The sequence below is a fragment of the Haplochromis burtoni genome, unplaced genomic scaffold (assembly GCF_018398535.1).
Source record: "Haplochromis burtoni strain Fernald_Lab_line unplaced genomic scaffold, NCSU_Asbu1 Contig_509, whole genome shotgun sequence".
Lineage (NCBI taxonomy): Eukaryota > Metazoa > Chordata > Actinopteri > Cichliformes > Cichlidae > Haplochromis > Haplochromis burtoni.
In genome coordinates, this window is record NW_024582870.1 from 250096 (window position 1) to 271039 (window position 20944).

At 41.7% G+C, this 20944-nt stretch overlaps 1 protein-coding gene across 7 annotated transcripts in view; it reads right to left on the bottom strand.

Annotated features, from left to right (window-relative positions):
- Window positions 1-20944, bottom strand: part of LOC102298838 (SH3 and multiple ankyrin repeat domains protein 2) — a 200258-nt gene that overhangs the window by 54365 nt on the left and 124949 nt on the right. For all 7 annotated transcript variants that reach the window (XM_042213994.1, XM_042213992.1, XM_042213990.1 and 4 more), the window contains 2 exons: window positions 13664-13746; window positions 11006-11130 (listed from right to left, as the gene is read on the bottom strand). In XM_042213994.1, coding sequence (XP_042069928.1) covers window positions 11006-11130; window positions 13664-13746 — 208 coding nt within the window. The remainder of the gene's footprint in view (window positions 1-11005; window positions 11131-13663; window positions 13747-20944) is intronic.

A 20944-nucleotide genomic window follows, 5' to 3' on the forward strand; every position in this document is an offset into this window, starting at 1 on the left:
TACACATCTGTAAGTCAGTTGTTTTTGCACACTGTTGAACATTTATTAGCATACAGTTCGCTGAAACAGACACAGCATGTGTCCACAGCTATTTTATTGACATTTTTTTCATTTTCATTTGAGCCCAAATGATTTGCTCCAATCACATTTTAACAGTAAACAAACAGCACCTTTCTAGTCTAGCTGACCACACAAAAGCTCACATTTAACCTGTGTCACACACACACACACACACACGCACACACACACACACACACACACGCACGCACGCACACACACACACCTGGAGGTACAGGAAGTCACATGCATTTGCATGTTACGCTGGTCATACAGACCTTCCCTTGGCTCAGAGTTGTGTCTTATATAAGCTTATAAATACTTTACTTAATTTACCTCCACTGTATACACACAATTACTGACACAGAGGAACAAACAGAAGGCAGAAATCTACAGGGTGGAGAGAACTTTACATAAATTATGTAAGAAAGTCTTTAATGTGTCTATTTCATATATACATGTGAAAATTCCCAATAATTTATTACATGTCTCCAAAAAATACTTTTCTTTGATAAATTACTGTCCACGAATGAATTGCCAACATCAAAAACTGCCATTTAAAGCTCACTGTATCATGTAATAGCAAACTAATACAAGTATACTAGAGCCACACTGTGGCCAATAATAATACAAATTTTTAGAGAGAAAAAATTCTGATATATATGCTTGATACTGCACAACCATCTGTTCAACAGAGAGTGTACTTTTCTACTTATGCTGCAGACAGGATGGTTTGAACAAGAGAGCTGGGTCACTTCCTTCACCACTTCCCCACACTGGGTGGCTTGAAGTGAGCGAATGGAGTAAAAAACTCTCAAGCTGTGTCGTGGATTTTTATTTAAAAAAAAGAACCTTGTGACGGAGATTTTCTGACCAGAAGAGAAGACACTTGAAACTGAATGTTCCCATAAAATACGATGATAGTCATTAGGAAATATCATCATCATTACTACAAAGTCCTAAACTGTTTGAAAGACTAGAAAAACAAGTTAAATTCTTTAATCATACACTTTCCCTCTTTTTTGAAATGTGCTTCCACAGATCATCAACTCAGCATTAGGTAATTAGGAAATGCACTTAGAATTTAAATCCTATTTAAATCCAACAAACTCTGTCAGTTTTTGATAGTTTCAGTTTAAGAAGACAAATGCATCTCATGGCTAAACTTCAATGTACAACCTAAAGTTTTGTGATAACAAAACTTTGGCTGGTACGTATTTCACGGTAAACGTCCGCTGTAGCACACGTATGGCTCCAAAAACCTCCATTAGGCTTCGAATGCTCCCTCGAGATCCTGCTTTGTCTACTTGCCAACCATCAATTTCATCATACACCTTAAGGTTGAGGACAGGAAATGTCAACGTATTCAAACTGACCCAAAAGTCACATGAAGCATCAGAAATGATGACAAGACCCAGAGACTTTGTGCATCACATTTTAGCCTGGTCTGAAGGTATTAGGTCAGGTTCATGACCAGGAGCATTTTTGTTGATATTGTTAACATTCATGGGGAAGTGCTCTGTAAATCTGTGAGAAACTTACTTTCAAGGACAGTTCAGCTGTAACGCCCAAGAGCATCCTGGCCATTCTAACATAATTATCCCTCATTACTTGTTCTATTTGCCATATTTATCTTGTTAATAATTTGACTTCTTAAATCTGGATACTGTACCTACTGTGAAAAAGAAAGCCTCAATTCAGAAGTACTTGTCTCCCTGGTATAACTCTCAAACGCGCACCTTAAAGCAGATAACTCTTAAGCTGAAGAGGAAATGGCAACTCACAGATTCAGAAGATCAGCTATCATGGAAAAGTTGTTTGCTGCTCTATAAAAAAAGAGCTTCCCCCAATTTCCTGTTTTTAGTTTATGTAGCCTATGTTCACCCCTATATAGTTAGCTCTGAAGGCTGAAGCAAAGATTTTTAAAATGGACACTCACAGGATATATTCACTGTTTCTCGAACCTTTGCTTTGGGAAAGAGATGTTACAGAAAATTAATTTCAGTTAAATTTCAATGTTATTTATACAGCGCCAAATCACAACAACAGTCACCCTAAGGCGGTTTATATGTAAGGTAGACCCTACAATAATACAGACAGAGAAAAACCCAACAATCATATGACCCCCTATGAGCAAGCACTTTGGCGACAGTGGGAAGGAAAAACTCCCTTTTAACAGGAAGAAACCTCCAGCAGAACCAGGCTCAGGGAGGGGCGGGGCCATCTGCTGTGATTGGTTGGGGTGAGAGAAGGAAGACAGGATAGAAGACATGCTGTGGATTAATAACAAGTATGATTCAATGCAGAGAGGTCTATTAACACATGAAGAAGAAATACTCATGGGAATCCCCCAGCAGCCTATGCCTACAGTGGCTTGCAAAAGTATTCGGCCCCCTTGAACTTTCCCACATTTTGTCACATTACAGCCACAAACATGAATCAATTTTATTGGAATTCCACGTGAAAGACCAACACAAAGTGGTGCACACGTGAGAAGTGGAACGAAAATCATACATGATTCCAAACATTTTTACAAATAAATAACTGCAAAGTGGGGTGTGCGTAATTATTCAGCCCCCTTTGGTCTGAGTGCAGTCAGTTGCCATAGACGTTGCCTGATGAGTGCTAATGACTAAAAGAGTGCACCTGTGTGTAATCTAATGTCAGTACAAATACAGCTGCTCTGTGACGGCCTCAGAGGTTGTCTAAGAGAATATTGGGAGCAACAACACCATGAAGTCCAAAGAACACAGCAGACAGGTCAGGGATAAAGTTACTGAGAAATTTAAAGCAGGCTTAGGCTACAAAAAGATTTCCCAAGCCTTGAACATCCCACGGAGCACTGTTCAAGCCATCATTCAGAAATGGAAGGAGTATGGCACAACTGTAAACCTACCAAGACAAGGCCGTCCACCTAAACTCACAGGCCGAACAAGGAGAGCGCTGATCAGAAATGCAGCCAAGAGGCCCATGGTGACTCTGGACGAGCTGCAGAGATCTACAGCTCAGGTGGGGGAATCTGTCCATAGGACAACTATTAGTCGTGCACTGCACAAAGTTGGCCTTTATGGAAGAGTGGCAAGAAGAAAGCCATTGTTAACAGAAAACCATAAGAAGTCCCGTTTGCAGTTTGCCACAAGCCATGTGGGGGACACAGCAAACATGTGGAAGAAGCTGCTCTGGTCAGATGAGACCAAAATGCAAAACGCTATGTGTGGAAAACTAACACTGCACATCACTCTGAACACACCATCCCCACTGTCAGATATGGTGGTGGCAGCATCATGCTCTGGGGGTGCTTCTCTTCAGCAGGGACAGGGAAGCTGGTCAGAGTTGATGGGAAGATGGATGGAGCCAAATACAGGGCAAGCTTGGAAGAAAACCTCTTGGAGTCTGCAAAAGACTTGAGACTGGGGCGGAGGTTCAGCTTCCAGCAGGACAACGACCCTAAACATAAAGCCAGGAGAACAATGGGATGGTTTAAAACAAAACATATCCATGTGTTAGAATGGCCCAGTCAAAGTCCAGATCTAAATCCAATCCAGAATCTGTGGCAAGATCTGAAAACTGCTGTTCACAAACGCTGTGCATCTAATCTGACTGAGCTGGAGCTGTTTTGCAAAGAAGAATGGGCAAAGATTTCAGTCTGTAGATGTGCAAAGCTGGTAGAGACAGACCCTAAAAGACTGGCAGCTGGAACTGCAGCAAAAGGTGGTTCTACAAAGTATTGACTCAGGGGGCTGAATAATTACCACACCCCACTTTGCAGTTATTTATTTGTAAAAAATGTTTGGAATCATGTATGATTTTCATTCCACTTCTCACGTGTGCACCACTTTGTGTTGGTCTTCCATGTGGAATTCCAATATAATTGATTCATGTTTGTGGCTGTAATGTGACAAAATGTGGAAAAGTTCAAGGGGGCCGAACACTTTTGCAAGCCACTGTATTGCAGCATAACTACGGGAGGATTCAGGGTCAGCTGATCCTCCTCATGGAGAATCCTGAGGTACTACTCTCGCCACAAGAGATATGTAATCTCTTGAGCAAGTTTCTGGCCTGACGTGGGGTCTCCTCCCAGCTGAGCATCCCCAGAAAATCTTCAGCAGGAGGCGCCCTGATCAGATGCCTTTTGCCTGGCTCCTTTCCTACAGAGGGAGTCTCCTCCCAGCTCCCAACTCCCTCTGGATGACTGGGCTTGTCATTCTATTTCTAAGAGCTTTTCCATTTCCATCCACATTACCGGACAGGGAGCAAGTGGGAGAGTCCATACAGATGTCTGCATGCTTGTGTTTTGTTACTGGTCCGGTACCTAACTCCTTCACTTGTGGCAATGACTCTCCCAAAACCAGAAAGAGCAATCTACCATTTTCCAGCAACCATGGCTTCAGGCTCTCATCCTCGCAACTTGTCGTATAACTGGAAAACTTCAAACATCAGCTTGCTGTTGAAGACTATGTTTTCTTGAAGTCAACAGAACCAAGTCATCTGCAAAAAGCAGGAATACTATTCCCAAAACAAATGCCCTGCTTGCCCTGAGTACGGAACGAGCAACTCCTACAAATACATATGCACTATAGTGCTTTAGAAAATCCAGACTTTGTTCTTTGTAACAGTAGAACAGGGTTCTGCACTGGTGCAAACTATTAGTAAATCTGCCCTTAATTGCAGCAAACATCCCTCACCTTCCTTTGCTTTGAATGAAGGTTTCCCTCATTTTCTCTCTCTCACTCAGACAAGGTCAACTAGCTGCACTGACAGGAAGTGCAGACAGCCGAAGCATCGCAGTTATTGATGGGGACTACGACAAGCACCCACTTAAACACATTTAGACAGATGACTTGAGTGTTTGTGTACAAGTGCACAAAATGCACGCAAGCATCATCATGCCAGGCTGCTAACGGCAATAAAAGATTTATGCTCAGCCAAGCCTTAAATCATGCCTACAAGAGGATATGCATTCTGCTAATGTGGGGTAGACAGAAACAGCACACTTGTGCATTCTTGCGTAAACAAGAATTGAATTTAGCATCGAAAGCAATGGCCAGGTATTTGGAAAATAAATTGCAGGATAATAAAAAAGGCATCAGCCCAGTGTCCACATGCAAAAGCCTGTTGTTACTACTTTAACACATTCCTCTGTTTTTCCATCTTTGCATGCCTCTGAGTCACTGCTACTGTCATTCAACCCATGAATTTAAAATCAACATGCACCATCCTCGAGAGAATTCCACTAAAAATGTGTTTAAAGACAGAAAAGTGGTTTCACAGCCCCAATGCTTCATGACTTTCCTCCCTCACATGTAGCAGAAATGTGAGCATGGAGAGTTCACCTGTCAGGCAAACATGCCAGAGACATCCCTTCATTGGAAATCTGTTTAGCAGCTCAATATTGCTGGTCATCTGTTGGGACTGTAATGGGATTAGATACAACAGCCAACAGGCTACCATGGTAACTGCATCACCACTATGTCATAACTGCTACAAGACAGCCCATTTGCTGTTAGCTTTTAATCACATATATCCCAGTTTATTTCCATTTTAACAACAGCATCACCCCCTTTTTGGGAAATGGCTTTATTTATAAAGTATATTTCAGCACCACACAACATTCTTCGCATATTAAGAGCATGCTTCTGTACTAAATTGTCATTATGAAACAAAACATATGAAAATGGGAGACGTCAAAGTGCTGAGCAATCAAGAAAGATTGGGATAATATCTATCTGTCAGAACATCATCAACTTTCCTCTGAACTCCCAAACACAGTGTTCTTAAAAGGATGCAACACAGTAGCAAACATGAACCAGCATGAATTTTGTGAAATATGTTTCTGGGAATAAGACAGTCGTGTGCTTCGTTGTGCAAATAAACATGATTTAAGGGCTGTGGGTTGGAGATGGCAGTGCTACACTAAAACAGCAAAACAGTAAAACAGTGACTGGAATCAGTGCAGTAATATTCTGCACACGCTCATTATAGGATATGAGCTGTGGTTGGCTAACTAGCTAGAGGCTGTACAGCTGTGAACGTGTCAAACATTTTCAAGCCCGCTGACGCATTTTGTAAAGACACTGATGCTGCTGACACGTCGGCAGCTTTGACTTTGGACCTTCTGAAACAGACTGATGAGATGATTAAAGAGGTCGCAAGAACATTTGGAGATAAAATTCATAACAGACAAGTGGAGACTGAGCTGAAGTCACATTGAGCTTCAGACACAGAGAGTCTGCTCTCTTCATTTGATGCTCCATTTAGCAGAAAGGCAGAATAAAGCAATCCCCAGTGCAGTGCTGCTTACAGACACACGGCCGTTATGGATTCGTAAAAGAACAGAATAAAAAAAGCTCGCTCAAAATAGAAGATGTGCCACTCTGATGTGATTTGTGATACGTACAAGATGAGATTCCTACAGTAGTATTCAGAGTATGAGATTTGCACTAGTATGTCAGAAATCCATAATGACTCTGAAGCATTTCGGTGAGGAGCCTTGCTCACATTAGTGAAACACCCAGCAGCACTAAAGATTATTCCAAGTCATTTTGATAAACACAAATCCTTACTAGTGGATGATAACCCCAAGAGATCAGATACTGCAGCTGCTTACACAACACAGTGTCATTTGTGCAGACTACACAGAAACCAAGATGAGTAAAGTGAGACGGAGTCTCCTGATCTTAGATTTCTCTGAAAATGTTTCAACTAAATCTGTCAGCTACAAAACAAATCAACCAATCGATGACATTTTACCACTTTCATTGAATTCACTCAGCAACAGTTTAACATCTGTTACTAGGCAGCAAATCAAACAGCGGGGTCGAAGTTATCAATCATCACAAATTACAGCCACAACAACAAACCTTGTTACAAATATATATATATAAAATATAACTGCACACATCCAAAACAAAAACTGACCTAATCTTTAGTTGTATTATTAAAAACACAATATTTTGCAGTCAGTCCTTAGCAAACTGCTACTCAACATGTCTTTCATCAGTATTAATGTTTCCAGAGAAGCAGAGCTGTCAAATCTGGCTTTAAGACAATGTCCAGTGTGATGCATTCTTCAAATTCTTCTTCAAATTATTTCTCCTACAGGTAAAAACACCTGTCAGCCTCGAGTAACATTTACCTTTGGCTCACTTGGTTCCCTGTAGCTCTGTGTGTCCGATACTCCTGAGCCAGAACATTAAAGCTGCACAAGCGGACATGAAGCAAAATCAATCTTATTTTTTTTTAAGTGAAAAACTTCCAAACAGCAGTCACAGTTACTATTGTTGGTCAGAAGTCAGTTGGAGGCATCTCTGCTCTCTTTTCTTCATCCTCATCTGTCTTTACTGTTGTGAACTGTAACAACAGAGCTCCTCTCAGCTGTTAATACACAACACAGATGTGCAACATGCATTACGACATGCTAGCGTGTCTCAGCACGATGTTCACCAATTTAATTTTACAACTTTACAGTTATTAGCACAAACAGCACAAATTACTGCATGCCATGATTTTCTGACAGCGTGTTTGAGTGGTGGAAATAGATCTAAGTTTTCTCACAACGAAAGGAATCAGTTTATCAATTACATACACTCCTGTTTTCCACTTGTTATGCGTATAAAGCACAGCTATCCACAGTTGCAATTTCTTCCATTCAAGTCTCTCAACCACTTGTAGACCTGCATCAGGCTGGAATAGGCTACAAGACCATCAGCAAAAAGCTCGAAGTAGTTAAAACTGTACTTAAAAAGCCATGTCTTTACCCAGCAGTCTTAGCTAATTATAGGCCAATCTCCAACCTTCCTTTATATCAAACATCCTTGAAAGAGTAGTTGTCAAACAGCTAACAGATCATCTGCAGAGGTTTATTTGAAGAGTTTCAGTCAGGTTTCAGAGCTCAGCACAGAAACAGCTTTAGTGAAGGTTACAAATGATCTTCTTATGGCCTCTGACAGTGGACTCATCTCTGTGCTTGTCCTGCTAGACCTCAGTGCAGCGTTCGATACTGTCGACCATAATATCCTATTAGAGCGATTAGAACATGCTGTAGGTATTACAGGTACTGCGCTGCAGTGGTTTGTATCATATCTATCTAATAGACTCCAGTTTGTGCATGTAAATGGAGAGTCCTCTTCACACACTGAGGTTAATTATGGAGTTCCACAGGGTTCAGTGCTAGGACCAATTCTGTTTACATTATACATGCTTCCCTTAGGCAGCATCATTAGAAGACATAGCATACATTTACACTGCTGATGATACCCAACTTTCTCTAAGCTAGATAACACACACCAATTAGGCAGGAATGTCTTAAAGGCATAAAGACCACAATGACCTCTAATTTTCAGGCTTGACTTTGACCTTCAGTAACGCTGTGAGGAACTTGGAGTCATTTTTGACCAGGACATGTCCTTCAACGCACATATTAAACAAATATGTAGGACTGCTTTCTTTCATTTGAGCAGTATCTCTTAAATGAGAAGCATCCTGTCACTGAGTGATGCTGAAAGACTAGTTCATGCATTTATTACTTCTAGGCTCGATTGTGGTAATTCGTTATTATCAGGATGTCGTAAAAACTCCCTGAATGCTTTAATTAAAGGACTGAGAGAGAGAGAGCATATTCTCCTAAACTGGCTTCTCTTCATTGGGTCCATATTAAACCAATGACCTGAGGTCATTTGGTCAAATGAAACCAAAATCGACTTCTTTGGCATAAAAGAACACCATCCCCACAGTAAAGTGTGGAGGTGGAAACATCATGCTTTGGGGCTGTTTTTCTGCTTACTACAAGAAACTTCTTACATCTCTGCTCACCAACAAGGTTTTCTCCACCAAGTACTAAGTCATGTTTTGCTTGAGACCAAATATTTTACTCAGTGACTTGCAAATCATGTTATAACCTTCATGTTTCTTTTGTTTGTTTGTTTTTTGATATTCTGCCACTCGCCATTAAAATGAAGCTGGTTTTATTTCTCTGCTATTTCTCTGCTAACGAGCAAACCTACAAATACAGCAGGGATCAAATAATTGTTTTGCTAAAATACATTTACCGACTGCTTCAGTAGCCACACCTGTTCACCTGCTCATTACCCAAATATGAAATGGACCAATCACATGGGAGCAATGTATGTGTTTATGGATCTAGACATGGTCAAGTCAACTTGCTGAAGTTCAAACTGAGCACCAAAACAGGGAAGAAATGAGATTTAAGTGACTTTGAACATGTCAAGGTCTGAATATTTCAGAAACTACTGAGTTACTGGTATTTTCCCACATAACCATCTTTATGGTTTACACAGTGTACAGAGATGGCAGAGGAGAACAGCCTGACTTCTTTGAGCTAAAAGGAAGGTGCCCGTAATTCAAATAAAACCTCGTTACAACTAAAGTATTCAGACGTGCATCCCTGAACACACAACACATTGAAGCTTAAAGCAAAAAAAGACCACACCAGGTGCCAATCCTTTCAGCTAGAACAGGAAACAGAGGCTACAGCTCGAACAGCATCAACAAATTGTAGCATGTAGCATTTTTAAAACAATAACAGGATCTGCTGGATTTTCATCTTTGAAGTTAAAATTTTTTGTTTGTTTTTTGTTACATGGAAAATTGCTCAGTGGGATTCTGGTGAATGGTTGAAATTGGGTTGAATTCATCTCTCTGTTATGCCCTAAAACCACCACATTTCACTTTTCAACCAAAGACAGAGGAATATTTCTTAAAGGGACATAAATGTCTGGTGTGTTGAGGGTGGTGGAAGAAAAAGCCTAACCATGTACTGGAAGTCAAATCAAATGAAATGCATTTCCATATCATATTTGAGTGCTTGATACAGTTCTGGGACAGGCAATCCAGTCAGCAACATGTGTAAATATCAACTCTCACTATAGACCTAATCAAAGCTAACCTGGTGTTTTTAAAGTTGGTGAAAAATGCTCTGACAACTCGCAGTAATATCACACCTTATGGAGGACAAACAGATACTGTTTCATGTTATACATCATGCACCAGGCTCTTAATCAGGCCAAATATACTCTCAGTGACCCTCTGCATCTGGTACAACCCCAAGTGCAGGAATATAATGATGCATCGTACAGCTGCTGACTTGCACCACAGACAAGGGAGAAAAAACTTAAACAGTGTAACAATTCAAAATATTGTTTCCAAACAAATCCCAACAAAAAAAGACCCAACACATGAATGTCTGTGCTGGCTGCTTCAAGCAACACTTCTAAACTGATACATGCAGTTAATGTTGTCTGTATATTTTATATTTCATCAAGGATTGCACAAAGCAAACATGCTGTGGATTCACATGCTAGCATCAGTCCCGTGTCAACTATTCAGGCGTGGCTCAGTGGCACTAAACAGGAAGGACAGGCCTTAAGACTCACTCAGTGCTCTGTTAATCCCATGACAATGTCTACACTCACCAGACGACAAAATGTTTCACTCCATAAGTCACCATCCCAATCAAAAGTGGCAGGAGTCAGCTGTCGGTCTAATTGCATGCAAACTGATGATTTCACAGTAAAGTGGCTCCCAAACACTTTCAAACAGAGTGAGGTCTTATTGAAAACGTCTGCACGATCAAGCCAAATTTTCATTCAGAAGAGTTTGCTGAATGAGCCCAGTCAAATGAGGGGACAAAAAGATGAATGCAGCACATGTTGTACACACTTTGCTTATTCACACATAAACACAGCGAGCTCTGAGTGTACGCAAACCCTTTTATAAGAAGGGTAGCATGTCCCACTGCCAACATGACAACCAGGAGCACTGAGGTAAAATGCACCAAAAACCACACAACAAAACCAACATTTTCAACCCGTGTTACTAAGCAAAACTCGTCCAGAAACTTCAGCTCTGTTAATGTGTCTGACCAACGCTCGGTCACCGAATTGCATATGCAGGAACAGCAAAATGATTTAATAATTGCAGCAGCTCTTACTTCGATGAGGAAGTCCCCCGTCCTAAGTCCTGCTTGCCATGCCACTCCTCCCTCATCCACAGACTCCAGGTACTGCAGGGCTGGAAAGGCAGGTGTGGGAGTAAACTCCTCAATGGGCGTATCCGCTGGACATCAAAGAGAGAAGAGCGTGGTCCCATAAAATAAGGCACAATGCAAGAAAGCAGTTTTAAAAAGGGACAAGATCTAAACAAACAGGTATATGTTAACACAATGACACAATGAATCTAAGACGTAAAACCTTTTTAAAACCTGACTTTAAAATGTCAGTTAACTCTCTGTGCACGGGCAGATTAACCCCAGCGTAGTATAAAAACCTGTAAAACATTTAAACTGAATGTAACCCATTTGTTACATTCTGTTCTGCAAGCTACAAAATACACAGCAGCAGATGAACAACCACACAGTCTATCAGCGTGTTTAATTTGCCCTGTTAATACTGTCATGGTTTGACTAGAGGGTTAGCAATAATTGGTATGATTAAAGCATGAATGCTCCCATGGCAGAATTAAAAGGGGGATTTTAGCTTCACCCAACGTTCACGTGTGCCTAAAGTTACTTCCTGGCTACCATGAGCTGGACCCAGATTCTTAGCTTTTTACATGTTCATTACAAACGGGTTTGTATATGTCAGCTAAGGATTTAAAATTCTTTTAAGACCATGAAGCAGGAAAACTGACAGTTTGATGGACTTTAAAACAGTTTTACCCAGAGAATTAACTCAGTTCAGGTTTATTTATACAGTGACAAATCATAACAACAGTTGCAGCCACCTTACACTGTGAGACCCTACAATAACAATCAGATGACCCTCCCTATGAGCTAGCACCTGGCGACAGTGGGAAGGAAAAACTGCCTTGCATGTAGGCATTTGTCCTGCTTTGCAGCCTGCTTGAGCTCAGCATACTAGCATGTGAACCACTTTTACCAGCTGCAACAGTTTAGAATGACTCTCCATTTCACTGCACAGCTCAGGAGCAGTTCTTGCTCTGCCCCGGAGGTCTGCTGTGACCTCGATTATTATCACCGGCTGCAGTCCATAGCAGTGGAGGGGGGCGAGAAACGTTCTTGAAAGGCAGGTGAATGACATCAAGGACCAGCACAATAGCGACTCGGTCAGCCTGCCTGTAGGGAAGCAGGAGTCAGGAAGCTAGATGGTTAGTAGTGGCTGAACAAACTATGAATAAGGAGATTATTCCGTGCTAAAGCTTTTGCGTCATTCTCTCAGGCTTATGATAAGAAAGCAACATAAAGCACAACATATACAACTATTAATATAGTCTGGCCATACTCCCCATGTCAAGTCTCTGTGTGAGCAAGACTTGTTCATTAATTTTAATAATAAAGCAAATTCGCAAAATTCTTTGTTTCTCAGGAATAAAGTGGCAAAAAAGCATCCCTCGTTTTAAGAAAAGTTTACCATCTCAACTGTTCTCTACTATCACTTTCATCACGCGCAGCCGCGGCACGCGCTCCCTCTGTGGCGGGAAGGGAGGTTAGAAAATACTGGACTGAGAGAACGCAGCGGTGACAAGTGACGTTTCCTATAACTCACCCTGCACAGCACTTATGAGGGGATTTGCATGATTGTGATGACTGTGTTTCTTTAGGTGTCTGTCTGTGTGTGACACAGTGACAGAGGAGGACGAGAGACAGCGAGCGCAAGGGAGAGAGAAGAGAGAGGCTGAACTGCAGAGCACAAAAGAGGATGTGAGCTTATGTGACAGCTCGAGCATCAGCGCATGTTTGTGAGTTTGTGTATGCCTGTTCACCCCGTGCAGTGCAGGATAAGCTCGGCTGGGTCAGTTCCCCCGGGGTGATAGCAGTGTGTGTTAGGATGACTAGAACATTCCTCTTGTTTTTCAAGCCAAATCCCTCTTTCCTCTCCCTTCATGTCAGTCCCACACCTTTTTCTCCCCCTCTCTCTGTATGTGCCTTAAAAAAACATGAACATACTAAATTTACCTCTCGACAGTAACCATGGTGTAGACCAATGGAACAGCGGCGCACAGTTGTAGAATGCAAACGTGGATTATGACATGGCGAGAATCGTCATAGAAACCGATGCAGCAGCTCAAACTGGCTATTTTTAGTGCCAATCTTACAGCCTGGTGAAACGGCAAACTGCATGGGTAGGCCACTCTTATCACAACAACTCCTGGTGTGGTGGAAAGAGGTGAAGGATGGCGGACACAACAAAGACGGCTACACGCAGACTTACTTAACCAAAAAAAAAGAATAAAAAAGGCCTTCAGCCTGATGTTGTTACAGATGTTGTTACAGATGTTCACAGACCTCTGCAGCATGCATGAAAAGACATTAAAATGTAGGCAGACTTATGTGCAATCTAATGAGTGCTGGCGTGCAATCACTCCTTATGTGCATTAAAGTTTCTATAAGTATATTTCTAGTGGAACTTATCTGCATGTTTTTGTAGTGTCACGCAGACACACGCCTCTGAGTGAGAAGGCTTAAACTTGAAATTTAAATGCAAATTGACATATATTGGTGAATAGTTTCATGAGGCATGTCAGTGTTGATGACTTCTAGTGTTGATACTTATAAGGAAGGATGACGGTTTGGGGAGAACAGATCCGAATAACAATCACAAAAAGTAGCTAAGTCGATAAATGCTCCTACCTTTTGCCCCACGCAGGACGAAGCCAAATCCCTCATTCTCCTTTTTCTGCAGCACCACCGTCTTCTCGTCCACCACGCAGTCACTGTGGAGGAGATGCCGAGCAGAGCGCCCGTTAGCACAACCCATCATCCGCAGCATGGCCACGGACGCCCTGCCCGAGTGGAGGTTCATACTGCTGGTGGAGCGCTAGTCCGGCCAGGGCAGGGCAGGGCAACCCTGACCCCACCCCACCACCACCACCACCGCTGCCCCCTCCCCCCTCCTCCTCTTGTCGGCCTCTGTCTCTATCAAACGGTATGACAGCGGCCCCGGGAGCCCGGCGACATCATCTCCGAGAAAAAAACAGCAGAAACACAAACCGGGGGTAGACGACGCACGAGAAGCGCCTCCCTGCCCTCTCCCCGCCGCAGTCGCTCCCTGTCCGCTTCTCCTGGTCGATGGCGCGGTTACCTCCGCTGCTGCTCCCGTTGCGCAGGAGGAGAAGGAGGAGGCTCTGACCCGGCGTGCGGGAGTGCTACGCCGCCGAGGAGACGCGACATCAGGCTGGTGGTAATAGCCTCTAACGGCTCATCATGAGGCGGGAAGGAAGGCTGGAGCTCCCCGGGTTGGGAGGTGGAGGGAGAGAAAGCGAGAGAGAGACAGAGAGGGAGGGAGGGAGCCACGCTGTGGACGGAGAGATGTCTAGGTGTGCTGCGCGCTGCACCCGACAGGTTGGTGGGGAGGGAGGGGGGCAGCAGCAGTGAGGCGGTGACGGCGGACTCACTGATTGATGACCCAGCGGAGGATCGGATCAGTTTTATACAGCGCTTTATTAGAATCACATCTTAATTAAAAAACAACAACAGCGACTTAAGGGGACACCGGAAACAGTTTTTATAATCAGAGCAGTAACAAACACGGATGACTGAATGAATAAAGTTGAATGTTTGTTTGTCTAAGAGCTGCTCAGATCCTGATCTTTGTATGAAGTCAGTCTGAGTTAGTGGTACAGTCCTGGGGGAAGGATTTGCTCCGAGTTGTACTGGGACGACTTAAAAATCATTATGTTTTATTTGTGCCTTTGTGTTCTTTCTGGCCACGGTAATAAACCATGAATGCCATTTTTGCCCAGTGTCTTTCTTATCTTTCACTGACTTCATTGAAACAAGTGAGACGTGAAGTTCTTTCGATTATGTTTTGGGCTTTTTCTTGACCTCCTGAATCAACATGAATGCACTTTGGTAGTAACTTTGGCCACTCCTGTTCCAGGTTTTCTCCATAGATGCCCTCCCTGTGGTTTGTTGGTCTTAAAGCTTTAGAAATGACTTTGTAACCATTTCCATCTGCATTGTTTCTTTAAATCTCTGGTTCAAGAAACCAGTTTGAAATTATATGAGCTTTGTGACAATCTCCTGTTGGAAGCAGCAATCAGAAGATTGGTGCACTGTGGTCATGACGGGATGGACATGGCCAGCATCGATACTCGGGTAGGCTGTGGCATTTAATTGATGCTCCCTTGTGGTTATTTGAGTTACTTTTGTCTCATTATCTTTTTAGAATGAGCCATTCTAACCTCTAACATCAACACGCCATACTCACTAAGAGAACTCTTCTTTTTTAGACAACTTTGAGATGTTTGTGCGGGATCCAAGTAGATGAGCAGCAGGTTCTGAAATGCTCAGACCAGTTCATCTGGCATGCACAATCATGCCACAGTCACTTCAGCCACCTTTGTTCCCAATTCTGATGGTCAGTTTGTACTTTAGCAGTTCATCTTGACCATGTCTACATGCATAAATGAACCGGGTTCCTGCCATGTGATTGGCTGACATATATATTTGCATTAACAAGGACCAAAACAGGTGTACCTAACAAAATGGCCAGTGAGTGTACATGTACACTGTAGTAAAAAAAAGAAAAAAAAGAAAAAAAGTTGCAGTTGCTCTGAGTCTCCCCTACTTGTCAGCTGAATAGCTTGAAATAGAAGTTAAAAGAAACAAGCATGAAGTATCATAAGCTATGTGCTTTGTCCTTTAGAGTACTCCTCAGTGAGGCCATGGTTGTGGTAATCTGCACACAGAGGTGCATGAGACTACAATTTTAAAAGCGTGTTCACCCATAAAGTGGGGGATCCTCCCCCTTTTTGCATGTTAAAAAAATTGATTGTATATAAAAAAATTTTTTAACATGCAACAACTCCTCTGAGTGAAAAAAGTAATTTTCTCAGAAAGGTTATCTTAATATCGGACCTTCTCTTCCTTTGTTGGTCTAGCCTTGCAAATCTGTAGACTTTGCTTAAATGGCTGTTTTCATAAACACATGGATTAATAGTGTTTAATAGCCCTTTCTTAAAATGACTCTGTAGCATAAGGCTACACTCATCAGCCACATCATTGAAATAACTGAGAGGTGAAGTGAATTATATTGGTCAGCTTGATATTATGCGGTGTTGTGCTGAGAAATCTTGACCTTCAAAGTCCAGTTTGTTTGCAGATACGCCCTGGACACGTCACCAGCTCACCACAGGGCTACAAAGAGACTGACAACCACAAATTCTCACATCCACAGCATCATTACAATCACAAATTCATTTAACATGTACATGTCTTTGGGCTGTGGGAGAAAACCCAAGCCAGAAAAGATAGAACATGCAAAGTCCACACAGAAAGGCCGAAGCTGACCAGTGGGTTCAAACCCAGATATTTCTTGCTGTGAAGTCATAGTGCAGAGGAAACCATCAAACCTTCTGAACCAATAACTCGGAGAGGTTTTGATGGTCCAAGAGGTACCCAGACTATATTAGGCATGTAGTTTTAATGCTGCGGTCAAATGATGTACTAGTAGGTTGATATTCTACTGAAATCCTCTGTTCTTTTTGCTAATTAATGGCAATGCTAAATGTCTAGTGCAGTCATACTGCAAATGGTGTTTGATATGCATATATCTGCGATGTTTAGCATCAGCGTCAGCTATGATTGCTAGTCCTAACCTAAACCGTTACACTGCACTTGTGTTTGAGGAATCCTCTACAAGGCAATGCAGCATCTCCACAAAAACAGCAGGATTGCTCCAAATACAGAGGCACCCCTTTAAGTAAACGGTCTAATCAGACATCTTCTCCTCAGCTCTGCATATATTAACTACAACTATTTTGTTCTTTTTCTATATGCATGCAACATTCAACCTCTCATTCCCTGCAGTGATCGTGGCCGAGCCTGCTGTGGTGAGACTGACCAGCATCATCTGAGCTGCCAAGCAGAACTGACCATGAAACTGGCTGGGGAGAGGTCCAAGTAAAAGGCCAAGTTTGCTGCTCCAGCCTGAGGTGTTTGTTGAAAGTGCATCATTCAGCTTATATTAGGCACAAGGATTACAGTGAATAGACATGTGGGATGAGAGAGAGAAGGAAAAGAGAGAGGGAGAGAGAAGGGAGAACAAAGAAGGAGAGAGAGGAGCTAGTGCCATCCTAGCAACAGTTCCCTTAGCAACGCAATCTGTCTGGATAGGAAGGAGGCCGGCACTGCTGACATACTGAAGGTTATCTCCCAGCATTCCCTTACACTTGCTCACTCACTCGCAGACACCCTCCAGCCTAAAGTAGGCGGTCACTGGTAATCACACCATGATCACCTAAATCTTACACGGTGGACATTTCAATAGGTCAGCACAGCAGGGTACGGGAAAGGGCCTGACAGGAAGTGTCCTATTCGATAGTTAATGAGAGGGGGACATCAGGCTGAGGCTGTTTTATCAAAACAGAGTGGGAGATAACGGGTGTGTGACACGCTCCCCAGGATGTATGGGATAAAGTGCTGGCTTACCCCAGTGAGAACGCTGCCTTGGTCTGGACTGTGGGAGGCAATGATGTATTTATAGTCTGCATGAGAGGCTCTATATGTTATGCTATGATATCGCTCTTCTGCTGTCTACATGAAACTTTTTATTGGGGTTTGGAGTTCTGGCTAAAGAGCACAGCAATAAGTTGTTTCCTTACATGACTGATGGCTGCTGGAGAAAATGATGTAAGCTCATGGTGGTTAGAATATGTGGGCGTGTACTCCTAGTCATCATTTCATTACTTTGTGCATTATCATCTGTGACATATGACTGTGAAATTGACTCTTTGGGCACCAGCATCATCAGCGTTCTATTTCAGACAGCCAAGAGTTGATGCATCTGACATCTGGCTTTCTTTCTACTCCAATTCCATTGCAGTCTTTATCAGCAAGGAGCGATTTCCTGTTTACATTTCAGATTTGAAGAGTAATGGAGTGGAAGAAGAGAGTACCTGTGGATTATGGTATCAAAAATGGTGAAATACAGCAATAAAAACATCATTGTAATGTTTGTAAAGCAATCCGATATGGTTTGGTGACCAATCACAGCGAGTTTTTGAGAATATGCTAAACTTTTCTGTTGGTGAAACTGCTGTTTTGCTGCTATTAGCTAGCGTTAGCCACTGTTAGCCAATATCTTGGAAGTGGATGCAACTTTGTTTGACTCTGATGCTTAGTGAAAAAAACTCATTTGATGTTCGAATCATACCTTACTTACATACTGTAAGAGGAAAAGTTTGACACTAGCTGGCAAAATGTTAGCTTACAACCAGCTGTCATTGTTGTTCAGACTGCTAGCTCTACGGAGACGGTAGGGTCACATGTCTAACCTGCTGATAATAAGTAATTGCAAAGCCAGTGTCGCTGTGTCTTTCTTTGGTGTAGGGGACTCCTTTGATGATGTAAAGATCTGTATGATGACACAATGACACAACACAACATGAAATGTCCCTGCATGCCCATGACTACTCTTCACCTCCACATTTTATAAATTACAAATCTTGTTTTAGGTATATTGCTAGATTTACTTTTTAACATTTTGATGTGCTGCCTTAGATATTTTGGACATGAAATAATTATTTCTGTAATGGAAAAATTGCCCTAATATGTGTAAAATCTAGATAGTCATATGTCTCTGTATTTCTTGTACGAATTTGCCATATTGCTTTTATTCTAGTGTGACTGAACCTTTAATTGCTGAACCATTTTACACATAGTGGTGAATCATTTCTGGGATGGGATTCTTTTTATATCCAAACATGTTACTGAGCTGTTGCCAAATAATCTAATTAACTGCGAGCTGTTCCCCCAGTTTTTAAAGCTTTCAGATCGTAACTTATTGAAAACATATGGATGGATTCAAATGTAAGAAAAGACTCAGATTTAACATTTGATATGTTTTCTTTTTACTAGGGTTTTATAGAATACCTGCATTATACTATTCAGGCTGCCAGTCATGTTTTAGTGCTACCTTCAGCTTAGTTTAGTTTGAGCAGTGTGGCACCTTCTTTCTGTCCACAAACACACAGACCAAGAAAACTCTTCCTGCCTCATACGGAATTTATCAGCCCCCTCTGCCAGTTAAAAAAACAAATATGAATTTTTAACAAGCCCAGAAGGACGGAGTGCCTTAGAAAAGTCAATCTTCCAACAAAAGGGAAAAAGTGCAACACGCCAATCGTCGAGGTTGAGAAAAATATTAGTTATGACACAGTTTGTTCCATTAGTGAGCACAAAAGCTGTCAAAGCTCCATCGATATTCAGGTTAAAGTTTAATTTAAGATTTCCATTGGACTTAAATGTCACATGGGCCTTCAGTCTTTGCCAACTGGTCTTCATCACTGCGGTGTAGACATGATTCACCTTGACCCATATTGGGGGGGAAAATCCATCGGCATGTTCACTAAATCGTGCCAGAGGAAATCCAGCAGAGCAATGAGAGAAATGTCATTGTGTCCTTCACAGCTTCATCATCACAGACATTCCAGCATGTCTTTATGTGGCAATTTAAAACTAGCGTCTAGTGGTTACAGTCACTAGAATTATTTGAAACTCTTTGCTTTTTATAAAATAGCTGATAAATAGTAATAATAATAATAATAAGTGGGGATAGGTTAATTGGTTAATCCAAATTGCCCATAGGTGTGAATGCGGGAGTGAATGTGAGCGTGAATGGTTGTCTGTCCCTGTGTGTTGGCCCTGCGACAGACTGGCGACCTGTCCAGGGTGTACCCCGCCTCTCGCCCTATGACAGCTGGGATAGGCTCCAGCGCCCCCCGTGACCCTGAAAAGGAGGAAGCGAATGGACGGATGGATAATAATAATAATAATAATAAAACCAAAACAAAAAGCATCAGTGATATTTGCTCTCATTATGTGATTTAGATTTATGAATAAATAAAAAACACTGAAGCATCTTTAAAATATAAAATATCTTAAAATTGTGAATTGGCACTATAGAAATAAAACAGAACTGAAACGAATAGTTTTTCTTTGTTTGTGTTTAAGTTCTATCTACTTTAAAGCATAACATCCACATTATATGACAGACTATTCATCTCTTATTGATGCATTGATTTTATTTTGTGTTCAATTCAGAAAAATGTGATTGTCTTTACTCCTCAGTGAATCTGCTGTAGCTTTTCCTCCTGGACAGACTGACACAGTTTAATCTTTGATACGTATTGTTGGTCGTTTCCACGTAGCAATTTATATCACTGCATATGTTCTGCTTCGATGGATGAGCCACATCTCTGCGAGGACATTCAGGATTGACTGTTTAAAAAATTGATGTTCAAAGTTCCCGCAAAGCATATCAAGCCCTCTTTCTCTGTCTGGCTCTCTCTCACACACAAACACAAACATGGAAGTGTACATCTTTCTTCATTCCTAACAAACCTTATCTTGAAGTAGATGTGACAGGAGAGACGAGTAAAGGAGACAAGATGGTAAAAACCTTGGGATTCGATGTCAGGTACCATTACACAGAACTTTTCATTTAGCTGAAAGGACACGGTTGCATGCTGATTCCATTTTTGCTACTATGGCTTTGCTTTTCTCTGAAGAACAAAATGAAGTTTTCTATCCAGAGCTTACTGAAGATTTGTCCATACACTGAAAATACAAATAATGACTTTGTTTATTAGTAAGTTTACTTTTTATACTGAGGTGTTGCTTCTGTAATGGCAAACAGTGAATTAAAATTCATAATTCATTTATGCTGCAGTGCTTGTGCTATCAGGTACAGTGTAAAGTTTTACCTATAATAGACCACCATGAGTGAGAATCCTGTAGTGATTATTGATTTCCAGTCGGTGAGCATTTGTTCAAATATTAATTCAACAAGCATTTTTTTTAGTTGTGACCAAAACTAAAATGTCTGTCTTTCAAAACACAATGTAAATATTAGGGGTGCAATGATATTCGTATCGATATTGAACCGTTCGATACAGTGCTTTCGGTTCG